The sequence below is a fragment of the Phoenix dactylifera genome, chromosome 18, assembly GCF_009389715.1.
Source record: "Phoenix dactylifera cultivar Barhee BC4 chromosome 18, palm_55x_up_171113_PBpolish2nd_filt_p, whole genome shotgun sequence".
NCBI classification, from domain to species: Eukaryota; Viridiplantae; Streptophyta; class Magnoliopsida; order Arecales; family Arecaceae; genus Phoenix; species Phoenix dactylifera.
The window spans coordinates 5088643-5112258 of record NC_052409.1 but is presented as its reverse complement, the minus strand read 5'-3'; the positions used below and the strand labels follow the sequence as shown (position 1 = coordinate 5112258).

General features: G+C 34.6%; 1 protein-coding gene and 1 long non-coding RNA gene across 2 annotated transcripts; one reads left to right on the top strand and one right to left on the bottom strand.

Moving 5' to 3' along the window:
• Positions 1-676: 676 nt before the first annotated feature.
• Positions 677-2376, bottom strand: LOC120104409. Its single transcript, XR_005506830.1, has 2 exons — positions 1266-2376; positions 677-1128 (listed from the first exon to the last, which is right to left on the bottom strand). It is a non-coding gene; the product is annotated as an uncharacterized LOC120104409 (long non-coding RNA).
• A 4320-nt stretch (positions 2377-6696) lies between these two features.
• LOC103720604 (synaptotagmin-2-like) lies at positions 6697-23127 on the top strand. Its single transcript, XM_017846054.3, has 13 exons — positions 6697-7155; positions 7256-7409; positions 11981-12079; positions 12161-12211; positions 12312-12435; positions 19446-19564; positions 19685-19786; positions 19896-19970; positions 20772-20848; positions 20966-21212; positions 21329-21676; positions 21788-21916; positions 22792-23127. The coding sequence occupies exons 2-13, from the start codon at positions 7299-7301 to the stop codon at positions 22918-22920; spliced, it is 1611 nt and encodes a 536-aa protein (XP_017701543.1). The 5' UTR covers positions 6697-7155; positions 7256-7298; the 3' UTR covers positions 22921-23127.
• The last annotated feature ends 489 nt before the right edge of the window (positions 23128-23616 follow it).

Sequence of the window (23616 nt, the reverse complement as noted above, 5' to 3'; positions counted from 1 at the left end):
AAAGCTGTATTGTTGACAAAAATGTCCATATTAAAATATAATAATTACATAGTTTGTCCCTTTATAAACCTAAAAATCTGTTGGAGCCAACAACCCTAGCCGTCAGACTCTTTTCTGCAAGAAAAATTGTTAGAGAGATAAATAGTCATTCGAAGGATGAAAAATTAATTTACACTAATAATTAAAATATTTTATATCTTTATTATTGTATTATACTATAAATATAATATTATATTACATTACATCATAATACATTAATAAGTTATTTTAAATAATTTAATATTATATTATATTATGAAAAATTAATTTATACTAATAATTATAATATTTTATATCTTTATTATTGTATTATATTATAAATATTACATCATATTATATTATATTATTATTGTATATACTATGCAATGTCCTTTATGATAATTTTGTCATACAAAAGTATTTTCTTAATTTGTTTACCAAATATATGTTAAAGTACCACAGCATTTTAAAAATATAGTTACCAAACAGCAAACAACTTTTTATAACAGCTTTACTTCAGACAAGCTCTATTTCCAACAGTTTTACTATTCACAGCTCTTCAAATAGGGCCTTAGTATCTTGCAGCTTCTGTCAGAGGGACATGTCTCCAACAAACTTCTGAAGTGATCTTTCTCCACTTGTCACTATAACTTGAACATCGATAACGTAACCGCGATGGGTTGGCATTAAAATAATCACCGTTATCTTGTACAATGTCGTTATCAAACAAAAAGAGATGCCACACTTCAACATACAGTTTTGCTTTCGTTGAGACAGGTTGCATGGATTACTTTATTGAGGGCACACCATCAAGCTGCCACAACATTGCCACGTTTCGTTTGCATACTCTCATTGAAATAGTGATGAATCTAACCATTGTCTTGCTGGTTAAAAAGCAGATGTCCCTTCTCTTGAACCTGGTTATGAATTTGACCATTGTCTTGATGGCTGGTTAGAGTGCAATTCGGCATTTGATCTGTTATGCAGACCATCTCTGTGAACTAGCAAGATTAACAGATAAGGATTAGAGGGTAAAAATCATAGGACAAGGGGCGCATGAATTGAATTAGCAACAGGGCAAGTGATCGTCCCTTTTCTTCTTCAATGCATCTGCAATAAAACTGATTAGGTCATGATAGCCAGTTTCTTACAAATAAGGTCAAAAGATTTACTTATTACATTAGAGAATTTTAGTCAAATATTTGCATCTAGAGAATTCAGAAACACGGATAAAGAGAACAGCTTACTATATATTATTTTGATCGGTACAGTTCAGCACCTCCAACATCACATCCTAAAGGCGGAGCAGGCGGCGGAGACCATCGGTGGCGCCGATGTCTATGCTACCACCTTCCACGGCCTCCATGGCACAGGATGCAGCAGACTTGGGCCTTCGAAGAGAGAATCTAGGCAACGGAAGGCTGCTCGGTGGAGGCGAGATCGAGTAGATGGATTCCATGGCATCCTCTCTTTCCTCCTCCCATGTCTCTGCTTTGCATTTGTGGGCTGTTACAAGGACGGCTTTCCCATTCCTCGGCTTCGCCGAGGATTTTCCCTTCCACCGATGCTTCTGCTGATTAGATCTGATGGTCGTGGCTGTCCTCTTGGGTGGCGACAGAGCAGACGTGGATTTTGAGTCAGGGAGGGGAAGGAGGGGTGGTTGATGAAGAGAAGGATGAGAAGCACCAGGAAGAGAGGAATGATGAGGTGGAGGAAGTGATCGTAATGGCCCCAAACTTCTATTCAAGATGTGATGCTGGCTCAAAGAGAAGGGAGAATTAGAAGATCTTAACATAAATCTACCATTAACAGTGGCAAATCTTGTTGGATTCCGAGAAGAATGATCCATAACCACCACTGTCCCTGTCGGTCTATCCTTTTTCTTCATGAAAAATTATCTATTCTTCGTTTCCTTTCTGCACGCTAGGGGCGATTTCTTAGGAGAAAAAAAATAATAAAAAATTTCAAAAGTTTTGATGGAGATCCAGGAGATATTAGAAAGTCGGAATTACATCAAAAGATCCAAGAAATGATAGAGAAGATTGGAATAGAACAGGTTCAAAATCTTAAGAAATAAACAAAATTGAAAACGCAAATCCTTTTATCAAGCTAATCTTCTTCACAGTTTAGAGAGATAGCAACGAAAGAAAAAAGTTTCTGCACTTCACAAGAAAACAACAGGAAAAAAGAAAGAATAACAAAGACTCTATTATCTCTTATAACAAAATTAAGCTTCTATTATCAGAGGGTTAAAAAAGAATAGAAAGTATTATATATGGATGGATTTCTATTTTCTCTTTCTACAAGAAACCATATATCAAACCCAACTCACAAGTTCTCTCTTTCTTCCCTTCCTTCGCATGCAACGGTTCTGGAGGCTCTATACCCCTTTTATAGGACGAAGCCAACGGATAGTTCTGTTAAAAAAATATTATTAGCTTTTTTTATTTAAACCTCACATTTTTTTATTCCTAATTAGCCGACAACCGCTGCCACCGGCTCCTGCGAGGATCAGACAGCTACTGAAGGGTGGCAACGGCCGAATCAACGGACCGTCGGATCAGGCTAAAATTCCAGCCGTTGGATCATCTCGGCCGTTAGCTGAGATTGGTTTCGTTGGAGGACACCTGGACAGTGACGCCGGAGTTTTTGTGTTATCTCAAGCCTCCTGCCTTGATAATGCTAACTTGGAGGGATAATTAGCATTCCTGCCTTCAAATTTTTAGCTAATCGTCTAATCATTACTACTTTCACGCGTAATGCTGATTTAAATGATAATTTAATGACTGATGATGTATTTTTGACACCTATAGTAACACTATAGATGTTATGTTAACGTGTGCCATAAGAAATTTGCTGGTAATTTCCTTCCGAAGATACGATCTTAATACTTGTACTACCCATGCACATATATTTCAGTAAAAACATAAAAGATACATTGGATCTATCTTCTGTACAAATATCTCATCCATTATGTGTTAAACACATGCATGATGCACGCATATATACTAAGGGGGCATTTGGTATGGGGTGATCATCCCAAGATCAACAGTGCTATGGCCGGAGATGATAAGATCACTGTATTTGGTTGTACCATGGTGATTCTATATAGCAGTGATCTCAAATTATCCCCACTTTTCAAATCACCACCTAACCTAATGAGAGGATACCCGTTCTTGAGATCGGAAATCCAAGATCACCCTAAGAAAGTGATCTTAGGCAGACGATTGAGGAAAAAAATGCCCCTCAATCTAGTAGAAAAAATGATATATCAATATACCGTTAACATATTATGTCAGTATTATCTATGTATTATTTTATATTGATACCATATATTATATATATGATACATACTGTATTATAATATATTATTAATCATATTCTTATTTAATGATAATTTAAATTATAGTAGAAATATATTGTTGTATTTTATATCTATATAATGAAAGTATTTAATATTTTACTTCTATTTTCCTTATTTTCCTAATAAAAATAATTATTAGTATCAAAAAATAATATATATTATAAGTATAAATAAAAATATTAATTCTATGATAACAATCAATATATCTTTATAGGATTAATAATTTATAATACTAATAAATATACTTTTATAGAATATATTAATAATTAATATATTGCTAAATATATTATTTTTTATTATAATATATTTTATATGATTAATAAATATATCTTAATGAAATATATCAGGAATAGTTTTGCTATTATATGGTGAGTGATTTTGGATTCTCATGAAATACCAAACAGGTTACTGGTGGATACCTAAAAATTTTTAATCACTGGAGTATAACATACTAAATGCGGTGATCTTAAATTATCGGAGATCAGATTATTCTGAAATAAGAAGCACCGGTGATCTAAGATCACCTCGGTAATCCCATTTGGGTTACCAAACGCCAGCTAAATGTTGGATTTACCTTCAATTATCTCGTCTATTATGTATGAAGCTACTTTTAGACATTCTCCCATGAAATGGATATCATGCTCCAATATATGGATGATAACTTTATAAAGGGTAGATACACGGCAAAATTTTTTTATTTGTATGCTCTATATCAATCTTCGAAAATGTTTATAATTTAGATATCATGATTTGATATTGCAAAACCTATAATAGGTTTCTTTTACTTTTTTTTTAAAAAAAAAGAGGGGAAGGAGATCCATTTATATTATAATTATATAGGATCAAAAACCTCGCGATGCACCATCTAAGACTTGGATCTAAAAGCTCTGGTTGCCAAACAGAGCGATATGGCCACTAAAGCATCGATACACTAATTATACTATTTGTCAATCATGTATGCTTTAGAAATAAGTCAATCATGTGCTTTGTGTTTTTAGCATTCATATTTTTAAAATTAGCTATCTTGGTGATTTGCGGATACTAAACATGTCCAAACGCTTAAAGTAGGACTAAAACAATGAGGGGACTCAAATAGAAGTTAGAAGAACATATTTTGTAAGGTCCTCACAAAAGAAAAGAAGAGAGAAAATATTAAAAGAAAAAAATCCAACAGTTTGTTAGATTTAGAACAGAAAATGATCCAAATATTTGTAAAACATTATATATATATATATAAGATAAGGCACCCTTGCTACTACAAATTAGATATAACTTTTTGTTTGGTAAATATATTGTCTTTTAATTTTGCCTAAACAACTTCAATTCATATAATTTGTGAAAGACAATATGTTTTAAAACATTTATCCACAACGTCATAACTTTGTTCATAATAAAGCTTTGATTGTGTAACTCAATGACTCCTTTCTAAATTTATTAAGAAAATATTGGATTTATTATAATTAAAGAGGACTCTTAATATGCTATAGGTTAATGATACTATTTTTTTTTATGCATATCAAGCCAATCAAAGAGCACCTAACAAATTTCTTTCAAAAATGCGGGCATAGGGCAAAAAAAAATTCAATTATTCTGCCTCCCCCTAAGGAAGTCTAGCAGCAAAGTTGCATAGAAATCTTGATATTATGTTCTTTTGTTGCTTTTGCTTTTCTTATATCATTAAGAGAAAATCTATCATTAACAAATATTTGTGTTATATTAGTAAGAAAATTTATTATTAAGGATAAAATAATGATAAATTGAAGAACTTACAGCAAGGAGAGGCACTTTAAAGTCTTTAATTTGTATTCATTGTGGGAAAAATGAAGAGAGAAGACCTAACTTGACATGGATAGATGTTGTGAGGAAGGATATAGTAATGATTAAAAGAAAATCTATCATTAAAAGAAGTCCATCACAATAAATATATTGATAAGAAAATCTATTATTGAGGATAAAGTAACAAAAGATCGGTTGAAATAGTGTGAACATGTACAATGAAGATTCAAAGAGTCTCTAATAAGAAGAGATTCTTTAATTTATATTGAATGTTGCAAGTAAAAGAAAGGAAAAATGTAACATAACATGGATGAATATATGAGAAATAATATGCAAAAACTTGAAAAAATCAAAGATTGCCCTAAATAGAAATACTTAGCAAATGAAGATATATAAAGTTGATCCCAAATACTTAGAACAAAGATCAGATAGTTATGGTTATGGTATTGAACATTAATATATAGATGATATTTTATTAAAAATTTTCTTGAAGCATGAAAAGTAAGTATAATTAGTAATAATATTTACATTTGTCTTCTGTGTCCCTCTAGTTGCATTCCAAAGAAAAAGCAATCAAAAATCTAACAATTATCTCTCTTTAAATTTTTTTATTTTGTTAATGATCCTCTTTCAACAACCAAAAAGCTTTATCCATATCACACTTTAATTCCCTAGAAGAATCATGAATTCCAAAAGCCTCAATCTTTTTTGTGAGGGCAAAAAATAGTGATTATGATATTATTCATTTCCATTAAACCTAAAACTTTAATTTTAGTAATACCGAGAAATAATTATAATGATCAGAGAAAGCCTACCATCCATAACACACATAGTTTTCTAGATGGAAGTCAGATGCTTGATTGGCTTTGCAAAAACTAAACATTGTGGTATGGCTGTATTTACACTAAGATGATTCGATTCTTCCATTCCAACAACAACAACAAAAAAAAAAAAAGCTAGACACTATGGTCTGTGCATCATGTTTGTTCTTAAGAAAGATATACTCATCATCTTTCTCAACGTAAAGCAATCATTCAAATTCAAAAAAGAAAAAGAGAGTCATGATTGTACTATAATTTGCCATCATCAAGCAAATTATTGTCTCCTTTTGGCATCACCAACCACTACAACTTCCATAGTAAAGGGGACGTGTCACAAGAAGCCTATCAAAATCTCGAGCAATATGGTATAAGACAAGTATATATATTTGTTTTCCTTTTTCTTAAAGAACCCATGCCATGCACTAAAACTGCTGCTTTAGTAGTTGAAGAGATCCCATGACATGAAGCAACGAACCTTCACCCGTCATTTTCCGACGCCCACCCCTTCACGCGCCCCGTCACCTTTCTGCGGGTCCGTTTACCGTCTCCAGAACAAAAACCTGGCACGTTCCCATCACACAAAGAGACAACTAGACCACGAAGTTCACCAAGCACGTAGAGGCATGCATTAAATGAAGGCAAAATAAATAAAGCACTATTTTGGAGATCTCAACGGTCGTCCTCCTTATTCCCATTCTTTTCTTATTCCGTCCCGTAGCCTTACGCGGAAAAGAGCATCCGATGCCCCGACTCCAGAAGCCCTCCCGGAAGTCCAAACCCAAAGGAAAGGAGAAGATTAACAAAAAAAACCAAAAAGGCAAGCAGGAAAGAAAGAAATAAAGCCACCTTTCAGGTCCCGTTTTAAACTCTATAGCCTCTCTCCTCTTCTTCCAACTCTTCTTCTTCTTGTTAATCTCACTACTAAGAGAAATAAGTCCACTATTCCAGTTAGCTATTCAAAGTAATAGATATCCTGGAATAATTATCGTAACGAGGGAACGTCCCTTTCTTTTAAAGCTCTTAATGTGTGGTAAATATATTTCCTTGGAAGTGGCGATGGAGAAATAGAAATCGACCTCTTTGTATTCTTCTTCCGTGCGGGCTTTTTGCTTCTCTTTTTCGTACTTTTTGGCGCAGATGGGACGGGAGATTTGGGTGAGTTCGACGAGGTAGAAGGTGGGTGATCTTTTTTTGTTCTTTTCCTTTCATTTTGTTTTCCTTTTTCTTTTTTGGTAGCTATTGCTTGAGTTTAGTATTTGAAGTTGAAGTTTTATAGAAGCGGTTTTGGAGTTTTGTGAGGAATTGGAAGCGGATTGGAGATGGGGTTCGTGAGTACGGTGCTCGGTTTCTGCGGATTTAGCGCGGGGTTATCGGCTGGCATCGTGATTGGATACTATCTCTTCATCTACTTCCAGCCCATTGATGTTACGGTACGGTTCTTTTTTATTTGTATATGGTTTTCTTGTTTGGTAATGCTCTGATTGATGTGTTTTTCATTAATTTTTTTTTGTCAGATTTGTTCTTGTTTGTTTACGGGTGTAGTTTTTAAACTCTTTTGTTGAATTTGTGGTAGTTGCTTGCGATGAACAGTCTAGGAAACGAAGAGGATGAATGGAGGTATAGGTTTCTTGAGGTTATTGGATTTCTTGTTTTCATACTTTTCTTTGATTAGCTTGCAAGGTTCGAATTTGGGCTTCAAGAAGAAAGTCAAGTCTTGAATTGGTGTCCATACGAGCATTCTGACAAGAATCTGCCGAGTTAAAGCATCTTAGTTGATCGAACAATGCAAGTCACAAAATTCTGTTGTTTGAAACGAAAAAAAAAATCACAAGCTCAATACATCACATATACTTGAATTAGAAAAATGAGCCTGGACATCTTAGATCACTGTGAGTGGCAAAAAGCATTATATTTTTTAAAAGAAACATGTCCTTGAAAGTTTTAGGTTTTCTGTCATTGTTATAACCGGGAATAATAAGGAGATTGCATCATCATACCCTGCTTGTCTCTACTGACAATATGTTAAAGGAGCTGGCTTGCTCGGACGGCCATTGCTGCCAGAGTTAATGTGGTTGATCCAATTATTGTACATGGTACCGAGGAAGATAAGCAAGAGCACTGTTATTTTACCCACATATTTTTTTTTACATATAATTTTCTGTAAACAATGTTTTTAGATAAGGGGCAGAATATTAGTTCACAAAGAGGTAGAATATTGGGCTTATCCAGATTTGGCTGAATTGAAATATAAGGGCATACTAATGGACTGTTCCAGATTTGTGAAAGTGAATAGTGGATTGGATCATATAAATGTCTAAGGAGACATTATAAATAAGTTATGGATTACAAACCAGTAGGTCTAGGAGATGTGTTGGAAGAGTTGTATGTGTACTATTGATTACATAAACCATAGTCTAAGACTCTAAGAACAAGATGAATGGCTGAGATGCTATAATCTTAGTTCAATGGTCATTCATGCATGTTGACAGAAATTTATTGGTGCTCTTGTGCTAGTTATTATAGTACATGTGCAAATGCATGTGCTCATTGAAGTTATTAGACATAAAATATTCTAACTAAATTCAAAATCTATAATTGTAAATAATCCTATGATTGTCAATAAACCAAGAAAAAGCATAATTCTATGATATAGTAATCTAACCAGGTTGCACTTTGTTTTTAATAAAATAGAAAGTTTTTATCCTTTATTTTTGATGCTGATTAAGTCATATTTGACGAGCAAAATGCGTAATCACAATACAATATTATTGCGAAAATGACCATCCAAACACCAACTCTACCTAACTCTGATGTTTTCAATCCCAACATAGTCAAGTTGTCTCGGAACAATTTATATCCAAATCTTCATCTACCCTTTAAATTTGGACCTTGCTTAAATCATGTTTGGTTGAAAGTTGTAAGACCTACTGTAAACTTTTGTATCAACTTTTAGGCTAAGACTTAAACACAACAGACATGCAATATAAAATTAGACCGAGCTTTTCTAACCCAATAAAAATGCACTATTCTAACCTGACAATGACCAGACAAACCTGAACTCGAAGATAGGATCACATTTAGAGGGAAAAGAGAAAAAAAAAAGAGAGAGCTTGGCAGAGAAGTGGGAACAATAATTCATGGATTATGGATAGGCAGGCTACTTTGTACAAGCCAGGGAGAACTATATATCCTATGAATTACGAACTCGTTCATATTCTGGGGAGGTGTTCTGAAATCTTAAGGTTTACGAAATCTGTTTGTAGGATAAGACAGTGTGGTTCAATTTCTAAAACAAGATCCTAAAAAATGGAAAAGTTTACATCTATTTAAGGGAATTGGTAATTCACCAACTTGCCTTCTGAATTAACAGAAAATTTTGAAAGTTGTGGTAACAACAGGGGATTTTGTATGACTCTCATAGTTTGTCTATCCATACCAGACTATTAGTTGCCATTGGATTTGGTGGTGGATCGCGATCTCCAGGCTGCCTCTAATTAAACTATTTTTTAGATCCTTAATTATCAAACTTCTGTTGGATCATATTTGCATAAGAAAGTCCATAAATTATAAGAATAATGATCACTCTTTAGTAGTGGCTATTCAAATTGCAATAGCTACTTTTTGAAATTTGACTGGGTTTTCCTTGAATAAATCAGAGGTGAAATACTCTTATGGTCACGTATAATGCTGTATGTTGATTATTTTTCTTGTTTTAAAATTCAAGGAACCTCTACTGGCTGCTCGCTATAGGATTTTTAGAGCTGCTGCAAGGATGATTTTGCCACCAAATGGACAAAGATAACTGAGTTGCTTATTACTGATTCAGGATTTTCACACAACTACTGAAAAAATGATTGGATTCAAATAAATTTGGTGAACCAACGAAAATGTTATATTATGCACATATTTTAAACAATAATGCAGAAGAAACTATGAGTATTGTAAATGATATGCCACATCTGGCACAGTATATGCTACCAAATGTCCATTTCAATCTTATGATGAAATATACCTCATCATCTAAGATATAACAAATATTTTATTTATACCAAGAAAACCAACTTCTTGGAATTTTCCGAATAAAACACTATATTTCTTCAATCTTCAGTCTGCTTTTTAAATTATTGCTCATGTCTGAACACCTTAGCAAAAAACATAATACCATTCAATGTAAGGAATGGAGTGGCACAATGGTAGGAGATATGGATAATGCCAACGTCGCCATGAATGCTTATCTTTTTTATAGAAATATGTTGGTGAAGATTGCCATCTGAATGAAGTTCACCTTTAGCAACTGTATTTATTATCTGAAAGCTTCATATGCTAGATGTGAATTGGAGGATGAGGATGTAGAACACATGATATGGGGTTGTAGTAGATCAAGGGTAATACATGTGAAGTTCGATAGATTTGGAGGGGATGTAGATTCTGATATTTGCTGGAAATAATTGGCCATTATGACTAAATGTGAATTGAGAAATTTTACTTCTATGACTTTGGTTGTTGGAACATTTTGAAGGGGAGAAATGATGCTGCTTTTTAGCCACAACAAAGAGACATATTCAAGGTTGTATGGCAAAATTGTTAATCATACAAAGGGCTGCCTTTAGACAATATGCAGTCTTAGCAAAAGGCAGCAGATGTCAGAAGGTAGTTAATGGAACCATCTGCCCCCACCTTATATTAAGACAAACTTGATGCCTCTTTGGCACAGCAGCTTCAACAACTGGGATTGGGTTTATTCGTTGAAATGACAAGGGCTGCCAAGGACCAATGATATTGTTACTCCTGAGTTGATGGTTTTCAGAACTAGGATTGAATGGAGAACATGGGAAGGATGTTCTAAACTATGGTTGGAGTTAGATGCCAAGATTTTCTAAATTCCATACTAGCAGCTTTGGATAGCCTGGAACATTTCCATTGATACAAAAATGAGATGCTGCCCCAATATGATGATGTCTAGATTCTGCATGTTCATAGGGAGGACTGATTGGTTGGCTATCAAGAATGAACTCGGCAGGGAAGCTTGCAGTGGGAAGGATGTTCGCCACTGTGTACAGGTTCAGCAGGGATGCTTGCAGAGGGATGGATGTTAGCCTCTTGAATTTTTTATCGCTTGTACAAACAGATCTTGGAGGAGGTAACCCCAGAAAATGCAAACAAGTAGACCGCTTTGTACAGTAAATCTGAATTACCAAAAAAACAAAAAAATAAAAACATAAATGTAAATCATCACTATAAGACAGATTCCCCATTTAGAAGACATGAAATATATATTCCACTGATAGAGGATCCAGGCTCAAATCCTATTGAAGATTTTCATCTATACATCTATCTGTTATCTATTTAAACAGTCTGTCATGTGTTGTGCAATCTATGTCTTGCATATTTATATCTTCATCATATATGTCTTTGTGTATGTATGTATAACATATAGGAGGATAAGCATGAAGAAAATCTTTTTAGCTTTCATTCTAAGTAGAATTCTTTAAGTTGTAGTTATTTACTAGGATTTCTTCTTCCTTAGATTATGCAAGGAGTATGTCTTCTTTCTTGCAGTAGCTTGTATCTTCCATCGATTATTAATTTTTAGAAGTTTTTTTACATTGCATGCTTCTCTCTCTCTCTCTCTTCACATTTTTTCACTAGTATCAATATCATTTTGTACTCATTAATTTTTTTCTTTGCATGACCAGTATGTAAAACATATAGGAGGATAAGAATGAAGAAAATCTTTTTATCTTTCATTCTTAGTAGATTCTTTTAGTTGTAGTTATTTACTAGGATTTCCTCTTCCTTAGGTTATGCAAGGAGTATGTCTTCTTTCTTGCAGTTGCTTGTATCTTCCATCGTTTATTAATTTTTTGAAGTTTCTTTACATTGCATGCTGTTCTCTCTCTCTCTCTCTCTCTCTCTCTCTCTCTCTCTCTCTCTCTCCGCATTTTTTCATTAGCATCAATGGCATTTTATACTCATTATTTTTTTTTTTTTGCATGATAAGGATCCTAAAATTCGTCCACTTGTTGAACATGATTCAAAATCTTTGGAACGTATGCTTCCTGAGATTCCTTTATGGGTCAAAAATCCTGACTATGATCGGGTATGTGTGTGTTGATTGAATGCTATGATTGTAATTTTAATTTTGCTACTTCTTAATTATCTTGTTTTCCTCTCTTTGAAGGTTGATTGGCTAAACAAGTTTCTAGAATCAATGTGGCCTTATCTGGATAAGGTGTGTTCTGTTGCAAGTCCCACCAAATATTTTGAACTTACAAAATATCTGGTTGCGGCTTTGTTCTATTCAATGCTAATATATGTTGCTCCCTTTCTAGGCAATCTGCAGAATGGTAAAGGAAATTGCGAAGCCAATAATTGCTGAGAACATTCGAAAGTATAAAATTGGCTCTGTTGAATTTGAAACGTTTACCCTAGGTTCCCTACCACCAACTTTACAAGGTTAGTTTTTTATAGATCTTACCTATGCTTTTGTACTTATGCATTGAAGTGCAGACAAATATTTTACCTGTGAAATAATTCTTATTTTCATATAAAAATTGCAATAGCATTGCTATTTCCTTGATCATTTGGGAAGTGGGTGAGTAATGTCGATAATGAGAAAAGGAAATACAAGGGCATGCCAAATCTGTTGTGTAGGACCAAACAAGAGAAGCTGGTAGCTTAGTTTCATCTATTTTAATAATCATATCATGCCCTGACAAGAGCGAGAATATCTTTTAATGTCTTACCATCCATCTGGGCTGTATTATTGAGTTAAGCCATTAGAATGTCAATATCACCTTCCCATGCAGTATGTGGAATAGTGAATTTCTTTGAAATTTTAGGCAATCTCCTAGATATGGGAATGTTCCATCCAAATTCAATATTTAAATATCCAGTTAGAAAACTTCTAGGTTCCACTTTCTTTGTCCGGTGAGACTCTCAAACAGCTTTATCCTTCTAGAATCTATCAAGCTCTGTCAGATGAATGTGTTTGAAATTCTACATTGATGATCACATAGCATCATTGAAAATGCTCTCATATACCATACCTCTCTAACATCTTATACTGAAAATATCTTGGCCTTGTTCATTCATATAACTCATGCCCTATTTATGACAACATGATTTAATAACTTTCCACGATCTGTTTTATGAGCTATCTACTTGATTCTTTCTAGTAGGGCCCTATATAAGGAGGTATGGTATGGGTTTTAGATTAAGATTGTTTAGAGAAACCTAAGGCGCATTTAAATTGTATTGAAGATTATTCTATCAGAGGTAGCAGATCTTTGAGGGTAATCGGATATAGATGACTGGTTAATTGGATACAGATGAATAGGAAATTGACCTAGTTTCCTAAGATATGAAACCACTTCTAAGTTTTTTATCAAAATATGCAATAAATTCTAATATTTTCTTTTATTTTTGGTTAAGCCTCAAAGCTGCCACTATTAAGCCCTAGTCTTGCCTTAGTTTTTATGAACTCTAGTTTCTTCATTCCATGCTTCAACAAGAAGTTTTGATTTATTGTACACACCTGAACAATAATCCCCATGTCCTTTACATTTTCTCTATTTTATTTGATTATAGCTTTTGTCACATATGGTATATTAGTTTGGTATGAAGTTAGTTGATCCTCGAGCATTTACTTACCTGAACAATAATCCTGGAGTGCCTTATATTTCCTCTATTTTATTGAACTATATTTTCTGTACCACCTTCACTATATCAGTTAGCTACTAGGTTAATTGATCCTTGGACAATTATTGCCATTTATGAACAGTTTGTAGAGAAACAGGCAAGCTGAGCAAAGGGAAAGGAAACAACAACTACCCAAATTACTAGGTTTTGTTTGTCTTAATTAGTGCATACTTCAGGAAATAGAAAAAAAATGCTTGCATATGTTCTCTTGTTCTTGTGATTTAAAATGAAACAAGATGACGAAGGAGGTCAGACTCTTAGGGGGGCTGAGACTCAAAAGATTACTTTTTAAAAGTCTGCAATTATTTGACAACTTAAGTGTTGGAAATTTAAATGATCTATGTATATAGCATAAAGCATTGTTTATACACACGTCTTCTTTTTATGTTCATATACCAAATATGCATATCTTTTTTGTGTGAGAGGCGAGAAGCTATGGTTTAATTCCATGGTTATGGATGGATTGCTAACTGTATATATGAACTTGAAGGTTTATTATAGTAGACTTTGTTTGGATTAGCTTGTGGATGCTTTGTGTCATTGATTCCCTATTCATGGCCAAGTCCTCAAAGGTGGAGTTTCTTGAAATCTTTAATCACTACTTTCCATTGAAGTCTTCTTTGGTCTACCTCCTCTTCAGAGTTTCTTTGACCATAGTTGAGTACATTCCTTACTAGGCAATCTTTGGCATAGTGAGTATAAGCAAATTGTGTCAAAAGTTTTTTTGTCACAACATTGAAGAGTTTGGGAGCCTATTGAACCCATACTGCCTAGATCTTTAGCATACCACTCATTTCCTAGCCATGTGGCAGATTGGACATGGATATGGTGCTAGGGTATCAGATAAGTTCTTGATGTAATTTTAACTTAATCATTCCTAGCTGTCATAATTGTTATGCTCATCAAGTCATATTATCCATATCTGCCCCTTTCAATGAATGTTTTGACCTTCGTAGTAGAGTCAATTTCATTATTGTTCTAAAATACTCATTTGCATACTAATATTTGCATTTTCATGTGTAATATTATCAGCATACTACTTCATCAACAAATGACGTGAAACAAAGAGTCACCTATACATACATACATATATACATATATATTATGTATGTATATATTTGTATATATATGTATATGTATGTATATATATGTGTGTGTGTGTGTGTGTATGTATATATGTGTGCATATATGTATGTATGTATATATATATATGTAAACACATATGTGCATATATATATAGCAATACATGCATGCAAGAAGTATAAAACTGTACATAATGAGAACTTGCAATTAAGTAGTTGAGCAGTTAATCCACTTGCCATTGCTTCTTGATTAATGTCTAACATTAGCGTTATGCATATGTGATCTTTCCTTGTATCCAACAAATAAGTTATGCTTCTTTCTCCATTTTAGTAATTAAGACCTATTGAAGAAGTATAAAACTGTAAATAATGAGAGCTTGCAATTAAGTAGTTGAGCAGTTAATCCACTTGCCATTGCTTCTTGATATATGTCTAACATTAGCATTATGAGTATTTGATCTTTCCTTGTATCCAACAAATAAGTCATGTTGATACACAGGCAGATTCTCTTTTTCCTTTTTATGTAATCATGACCTTGTCAGAAGGTTTATGGAACTGACAATTTATTTCATTATAGTCTATACTCATTGGCATGCCAACTACTATTTAAACATATCAAGGTTCTCTGTTATCTACTTCCTTAACTGTATAAATCAACTCTCACTCTTCTATGCAACCATAGTTCTGCCATTAAATAAGAGTTCCATGGAATGAATTCAAAATGATATGACATAAGTTGTTCAATGGAATCACATTGTCTAAGAAGTTGCAGATTAAGAAACCTCATCAGTGCAATTGGAAAGGCTGATTGCACGACCATTTTGGCAATTTGATGAGGAAAGCGAGTTTGGGGATATTTAGAGTTAGTAAACAATGCATGCTTTTTTTTATTGTTTGGATTTATTTTCAGAGATGTATCTTAGTATGATCAGCTATCTGTTGTTTTTTATAAAAGAAATGTGTGACTATGTAATTAATCTTTTTATGTTTAGTGGCATGTTAGTCCATGAGCTTGGGTAATATTATAAAAGTTTTTTTGTAGGAAGTAGTCAGAGGATGTCCTTGTTTGATAATGTATTGCAAGGATGTGCAATGCACACAGAGGCAAATGAACATCGGCATTCAACGGGTTGCTTCCAAGCAGCTGTGTTTGAAGCATGTATATGCATGTGCACTAGGAGTGATACATTTTGTTTAGATTATCAATAGTTACGGAAAGATTGTTCTCTCTTTTTTCCAAGATTTGTCTCAATGGTCAAGGTGCCTATTCTTTAAACTGTAAGTCATGATTTCTAGGTTCCTGTGGCAATAATGAGACCACCATATAGCTTGGCTCTTTGATAGGCTGCAATTGGTCATGGTCCAAACAATGTCAAGCACAACTTGGGCCCAAACCAGTTTCTTTTTGGGTTTATGATTTTTGACCCATACCTAATCCATTTTTTGTCTAGGTCAGCTCAAATCTGGTTCATGGAAACTATTTTAGACTTATCAGGTCAATTGGGCCAGATCAGGTGAAGCATGACCAAACCCAACTCAATGCATCTGGGACCAAGTTGGGTTGGGTTTAAGTTTGCTTCCAATACAAGATAAAAAAGAAGTATATTATTCATTCTATGTCTAGATTCTAGAACTAATTAATAAATGGGGTTAATTAGTGGAAAGAAGTAGGAAAAGATGTTGCTGAGGAATGGGATGTGGCCACCAATGTCATCAATAATAATGTATTTCAAATGGTATGCTGTACTGGTCGGTACCAGACGTACCGTATCCGTACCGATGGATATCGGTATTGGTATGCCAATGTCGATACGCCTGACGTACCACATACCGTACCGTACCGACACTCGATACGCCTATACTAGTGTGGTATCGGTACGGGGTTCGGTACCGGTACGGCAAAATTCAACCTTGATGAGTCTTCAACCTAAAAATAGATAGCCTTAATACCCAATCTAAAAATCTAAACATGGCAACAAAGTGAGCTATAACTGATAGGCCATGGGTTTTTTGTTGAATTAGAAGCTGGGTCTGGTTGGATCATCTAATGTTTGAGTTGTTCTGGACTTGGTTGGTCCATGTTCGAGCCAGGTTAGGTAGCAAAGATTATAACCCAATCCTAATCTGGTTTTTCAAACAAGTCATAATTTAGACCCAGACCTGACTTGCTAGTTTAAAAAATTGATCAGGCTGTGCTTAACCGGGTTGACCCGACCCATTTGCAAGCCTAGTCTTTGATTATCAAGAGGATTTAGAAGCTTGTATAGTTGCTAAAGGATTTCTAAAGTATGGCACTAACCATGCAAATACTTTTGTCTCTGCAGCGTAGACGTCTACCACATATATTTTTACGTAGTCGAGGCGGTTCATGATTGGTTTCTTGATTAAATGGATATGAGGAATGCCTTTCTTTCAGGCAATCTTAGGACCCTTGCTTGACATTCTTCATTCTCCTCAAACTAATTACGACCTTAGCTAAAGCTACTTGTAAGCCTAAAAGGACTTGTCCTTAGTTGTATCATTTCTGTTGCAATTGTCGAAGGCATGTTCTACTGAAAGCTGTCATAATTATGCACGGCACACATGGTGTTATTATCATGAGTTATAGCTTATCAATGGTATAAACTTTCCTAGTCGTGGCACCTCCATCATTACCCATTAGATGTAGTGCCATCCAACTTAAGCTTGCGATGAAGAACCAGAGGCCTATAGCTACTTCTTAGGTTGCAAGGTTGCTCTCTTTACATAGGTTGCGTTCTTCTAGTAATAATACATTGATAATGCTTTACTAAGAAAATTTCTCTATCTTAGCAAGAGGAGTCCTACCAAGTTCAAGAAGGTGGGAGCAGCTTTATAGCATTCTACTTTAGGTTATCACCGTAATAGTAAATGTTTCTTTATTATGACTGCTACTTTCCACTGCATGCATCTCATTTACCAGGTGGGAGAGGTAGTATATCATTCTTCAAAATAAAGTAAATCCCTTGTAAGATTCAGTAGCTACAATAAAGTCAGTCATTATATTTCATTTTGTTATGTTTTGAGCATTCATAACACTTTTTACATTTGGAAAAAATGATTGTCTGTAACTCCATATTAAGTTACTGTTAAGTTTCTTGTTGTGAAGTTACATATGTTTTTGAATAATTACAAAAACCTTCCTAAGATCAGGGGTAAATTACATTTACACCCAATAGTATAAAAAATCTACGCCTACCTTTTGAAGTTTGTTTTTATCCAATACTTTAGACCATAACTTAACAAAACGTTAATCAAACTGTTAACTTTTAATGAGACCCAAGTACCACATCAGAAAATTTTAAAATGACCAAAATAACCTTACAATCCCTCCAAGGTTTATGCTTATTACACTTACACCTAATATTTTATAAAACCTACAGTTACCCCCAGTTAAATTGACAGCATTAGTAAAGCCATTTATCTATTATAAAAAGTCAAAGTTATCTCTATAAGAAAATAAGGCTCTTCTTTCACTTTTCCGACTTTCCGATCTCTTCGAAGTCTTTCGTCTTTAAGAGTCCTCTTCTCTTCGAGATTCAATCGCTAGAGTTTCTTTCTCGTCTCGCCACCCCATCATGAGCGTCCCTTCCCAACAAGTGACCGACAACAACTTTCCTTTCCAATCAGCATCCGATGACGAGCATCCTTAATTTCTGACCAGCATTCGGCAACGAGCATTCTTTCTAATCAGATCTTATTCTTGTTCCCTGCCCACCATGTCGTAGAGATCAAAGATGTCAGTATATCATTTGCCGATTCCGAGTTCTACTTGTCTAATACCATAGATATGATTTCTTAACATTGTCATTGTGGATGAGGATTCCTATGTCGACATATAAAATTATGATAGCTTTGGCAGCCTATCATCAAAAAATCAGTACGTGCGTAAAAACTCTTCTTTTTGGAGGGTGCATCAGTTGCGGTCCACTTGCAGCAGAAAATTTTAGAAGCATCTACTTGCCTGAGAGATCTAGATTGCTTTTTTCTTGGCACATAGCTTTTTCTGATGATTCATCAAGATTAAGCTCCAGACCCATGACGCCTCACGGCTGTTTTCCTCCGTAGGTGGATGTTATATCACTTAAGGCTACTTTGGTCATTTTCTAATTTTTTTTTGATGTGGCATTTAGGTCCAATTTAACTTAATGATTTGGCTAACATTCTGTTAAGTTATAGGTTTAAGTGTTGGCTAAAAATAAATCTCAGAGGGATAAGCATAGGTTTTTCAAACTATTGGATATAAGTATATTTTATCCCTAATCTCAGTTTTTTTTTGTAATTTACTCATCACTCATGGGCAATTTTGACATTTCATATGAGATAAACAGATTCACTAACGCTGTTAATTTAACTAGGTGTAAGTGTATGTTTTACAAACTATTGGGTGTAAGTATAATAAATGTAAACCTCAAAGGGGCTTTTGTAATTTACTGTCTTTTTCTTTCTTTTTTCTTCTGTGATTCTAGGAACTTATATCACTATTGTGCTTGCTCCCTTCATTGTTATTTTGCATCTAAGTTTCATCACAAGTCTTTTGATACACCAGCCATCTCTACACTGCATTACTCTAGACCTACCCTTGTTTCATGTATCTTAATTTTAGCATGTTTATTATTAGATACCTATTATGCTATGTATTATAATTTGTTGTGTCCGCATCAGGAATAAAAGTGTACATTACAGAGGAGAAGGAATTGACTGTGGAACCATCACTGAAATGGGCTGGAAACACTAATGTCACTGTTCTGGTTAAAGCATTTGGCTTAAAAGTAACTATGCAGGTTATTAGCGTGCTCTTTTTTTCAATACGAAAGTAGAATCTGATACTTGTGTTCAAACAACTTTGCATTTAAGAGCAGATGCTAAATCTATTTCTTATTTGTTTCATTTTGAGATTTTAGTTGGTTGATTTGCAAGTCTTTGCTTCACCACGTATAACTTTAAAGCCATTGGTCCCTAGTTTTCCTTGTTTTGCAAAAATCCATGTGTCTCTCATGGAGAAGGTATGTGAGAATGAGGAAATTAACTTTTTGTGCATTTTATACAATCTATCCCTTATGTTATTTCTGTTCAATTATATGAGGCTTTTTAACTACTGTTTCTGTTTTGCAGCCACATGTTGACTTTGGACTAAAACTTATTGGAGCAGATCTTATGGCAATTCCTGGCCTTTACAGATTTGTCCAGGTATTTTTTTTATGACCCTTGTCATGTTTTCACTCTGCATTTGATACTCTTTAGTTTTTTGAATCATTATAGTTCGGTGAACTTAATATGTTAAGTTTGTAAAAGTAAGATATTTTGACAAAGCTACAAAATTTATACGAGTGCTTAAGCTGGTGCACATTAAGACTTGGTCCTTTGTGCTGTATTGTAATTGGTTTGTCATTTTTACACAACCTGAATAAGTTTTGTTATTTTTGTTTTTAAGGAATTTTATGTTATGCTGTTCTTGTTCATTTAGTAGTAAAGTATGTTCTGCACTGACCTATATAAGTTCGAAATTCTCGGTTTTGGAAGTGGATATTTAATCATTTCAAAATAGCAAGTATTAGTATCCAGTGAAGAATCTTTCACCTTGTTCTATATGCCTATGCAGCCTATCTTTATGAGAATTGACATTGTGCTGAGGACTGAATTTTTATTTCTTCTCTGTGACAAGTGATGGTGGGTTGCCAATGTCAAAATTCTTCTTGTTTATGTGTTTTAAGATGTAGTTGGTGCATATGAGGGAAGGTTCGTGAACTAAGATGTGGAAATTAAGGTTGTTATAAATTTTTTAAATTCAAAGCTTGATGGCAGGAACTTCTTGCTAAAACTGTTATTTATTCTGTTGGGTTATTGATTTGCTTGGGTTATAAGGAGCATTATTGGGAACTGAGCACCATAATTTTCTGATATTGTATAATAGGTATTTCATTCAATTATTCATTTAACATTACCAGGAAATTACTTTTTTTGTAAGTTTCTTTGTGGTTCCATGTGCAGGAGACGATCAAGAACCAAGTTGCAAATATGTTTATGTGGCCTAGAAGATTGGAAGTACCAATTATGGACCCTTCAAAGTAATTTACTACATGTATTTGTAACTAATGAGAACTCTACCCAGAAAAAGAGAGTCATAGAGAGAGAGATGTCCATCCCGACAACTGCGACTAATTAGTCCTTGATACATCTTGCAGAGCTGAAAAGAAGCCCGTTGGAATTCTACATGTGAAGGTTGTCAGGGCTCATAATCTGCGAAAAAAAGATATCCTGGGTAAATCAGACCCCTATGTGAAACTTAGGCTTACAGAAGAAAAGCTTCCATCAAAGAAAACTTCAGTGAAACACGGTAACCTTAATCCAGTATGGAATGAAGAATTCAAGTTGGTTGTCAAAGATCCAGAAACACAAGCTTTGGAGCTTACTGTTTATGACTGGGAACAGGCATGCCTTGTTTCTTAACAAGTTCCTTTCTTTTATGCTTCTCCCTTTCTAAATATTCTGCTGCATTCTCTGTTTTATACCTCATTCAATGCTATAAAGCATATACACTTTTATAGGTCGGGAAACATGACAAAATGGGCATGAATGTTATTCGGTTAAAGGAGCTTACCCCAGATGAACCAAAATCTTTGACACTTGACTTGCTTAAAAAAATGGATCCTGATGACGTTCAAAATGAGAAGTTACGTGGACAGATTGTTTTGGAAGTGACATACAAGCCCTTTAGGGAGGTGGATCTACCAAAAGATATTAATGGGGATGTTGTAGGAAAGGCACCTGTCGGTACTCCAGCTGGTGGCGGTTTGCTTGTTGTTGTGGTTCATGAAGCTAAAGATGTTGAGGGAAAGCACCATACAAACCCTTATGTGCAGATCATGTTTAGAGGAGAGAAGAGGAAGACTAAGGTATCACTAGTCATGTTTATATAGTTAGCTATGGATTTCTGAGTTCTTAGTTGACATTTCTTTAATGATTATTTATCTAATAAAGAGATGTCTCCTGATCTATTAACACAGCACATAAAGAAAAACAGACATCCACGATGGGAAGAGGAGTTTCAGTTTGTATGCGACGAGCCACCAATTCATGATAAAATACATGTAGAGGTACTAAGTAGGCCACCAAGCATTAGCATACACTCCAAGGTACCAACTGTGTGACCTATCATTTTAGCATAGTTGATAATTTTGTAAATTTTAACATGAAATGAAGAATGCAATGCTTCGTTTATTCTTGTAGTAGTTGTATAAATGGTGTAATTCTCAGACTGACCATGCTGCAAGTTTAATATGCTCCCTTTAATAGCTGTGCTCGTCTGCATCATAATTTTTGAAATATGGACTTGCACCACAAGTCCACAACTGATAAGTTAGCTGCATCTACTTAGTGACCATGACCAGGGAGGGACATGCACCTTTTGAGTTATTCCTCTCTCTTTCTCTCTCTCTCCTCTCTCCTCTCTCCCTCTCTCTCTCTTTCTCTCTCTCTGTGTTGGTCCTGCAAAAAAAAGGGCTGTGCATACTTTTCCTGCCTGACAAGTTTTATAATCATTCCATGTGCTTGTCCGATATATTGCATGCTGCCAGCACTAGCAAGTGGTATAAAGACCAATGGTTCGCTGGAGCATTGTTGAATAAAAAGAGCATTTATATTATCATTTATATATTTCTTTTCCACTTCTAGTTGCCAGCTAGTGTCCATGGAACATCCAACAGAAGACTGTAAGGTGTACATATAAGAAAAGAGATACAAGAGGCATTTTCTATTTTACTTTCATTATTATCATTAACTGCTGTTATTGATATAAAATAGGTACTAGTTCCCTTATTTATTTGTGAATGTGCTGATAACCATACTATTGGTGTAGTTATTGTCACAATACTTGTTGGTTTTGCTGATTGGTAGAACTGTTGCGACATTTTTTTTCCTTAACATGCTGTCTTTTTTCTTCAAATGTTCTTTCTTATGCTGCTTGGTGTTTCCAATTGTTCACTGTCTGATATAAATCTTTATTATTCAGGAACATTTGGGTTATGTCATTATTACCCTTGACGATGTTGTGACCAACAGGCGAATCAATGAAAAATATCATCTCATTGACTCCAAATATGGTCTGATTCAAATTGAATTACAGTGGAGAACTTCATAAAGTTTCACTGAGGGAGAATTTTAAGCACTGATGTCCTATATCCAGAAAATATGAGAGCACATTTCTGCTTGTGTACATTACATGGTATAATATTTGGAAGATGAAATCCTGTAGATATTGAACTACAGAATCTCCTTTTTACCCATTTTTTCTTAGATTTATTGTGTTTGTGGATATAGATTTTTCTGATTAATAAATTCAAATTTATACAAGTCCATGCTTAATGGATTTTTCTGTGTGACTAATCACTTTATGGAGTGAAACTGCTCTATCAACAGTTACCTGACTGGGTGAGAGATGGAATGCCTTTTTTTTTTGTGGTAACAGTAAGTTGCTGGACTCCTGAAAACGAAGTACCCATAGCATCAGCAAGTAGAAGCTGAGCTAAGGGAGGAGCGAAGTCAGACAGTCCAACAAATGTCCTCCCAAGGTGGGTGGCCACTTGATTAGCCTCATAATGTACATGTCTACTATCAAACTTTAAAGATAGTTGATCGAATCAATCTCATACTCCTCAAAACAAGGAATTGAGTCGTCTCCAAAACATATATTCATGAGGCAGCCACCATTGAGTCACCTTAACATATGATTCTTTCTGCCTCAGCAGCTGCATTGCTGCCCTTATCCCATACTGGGAGAGATGGGATGCTTTGTTAGCTGCTGCTTGTAATGTTTTTCCAGCTTCTTTTGACCCAA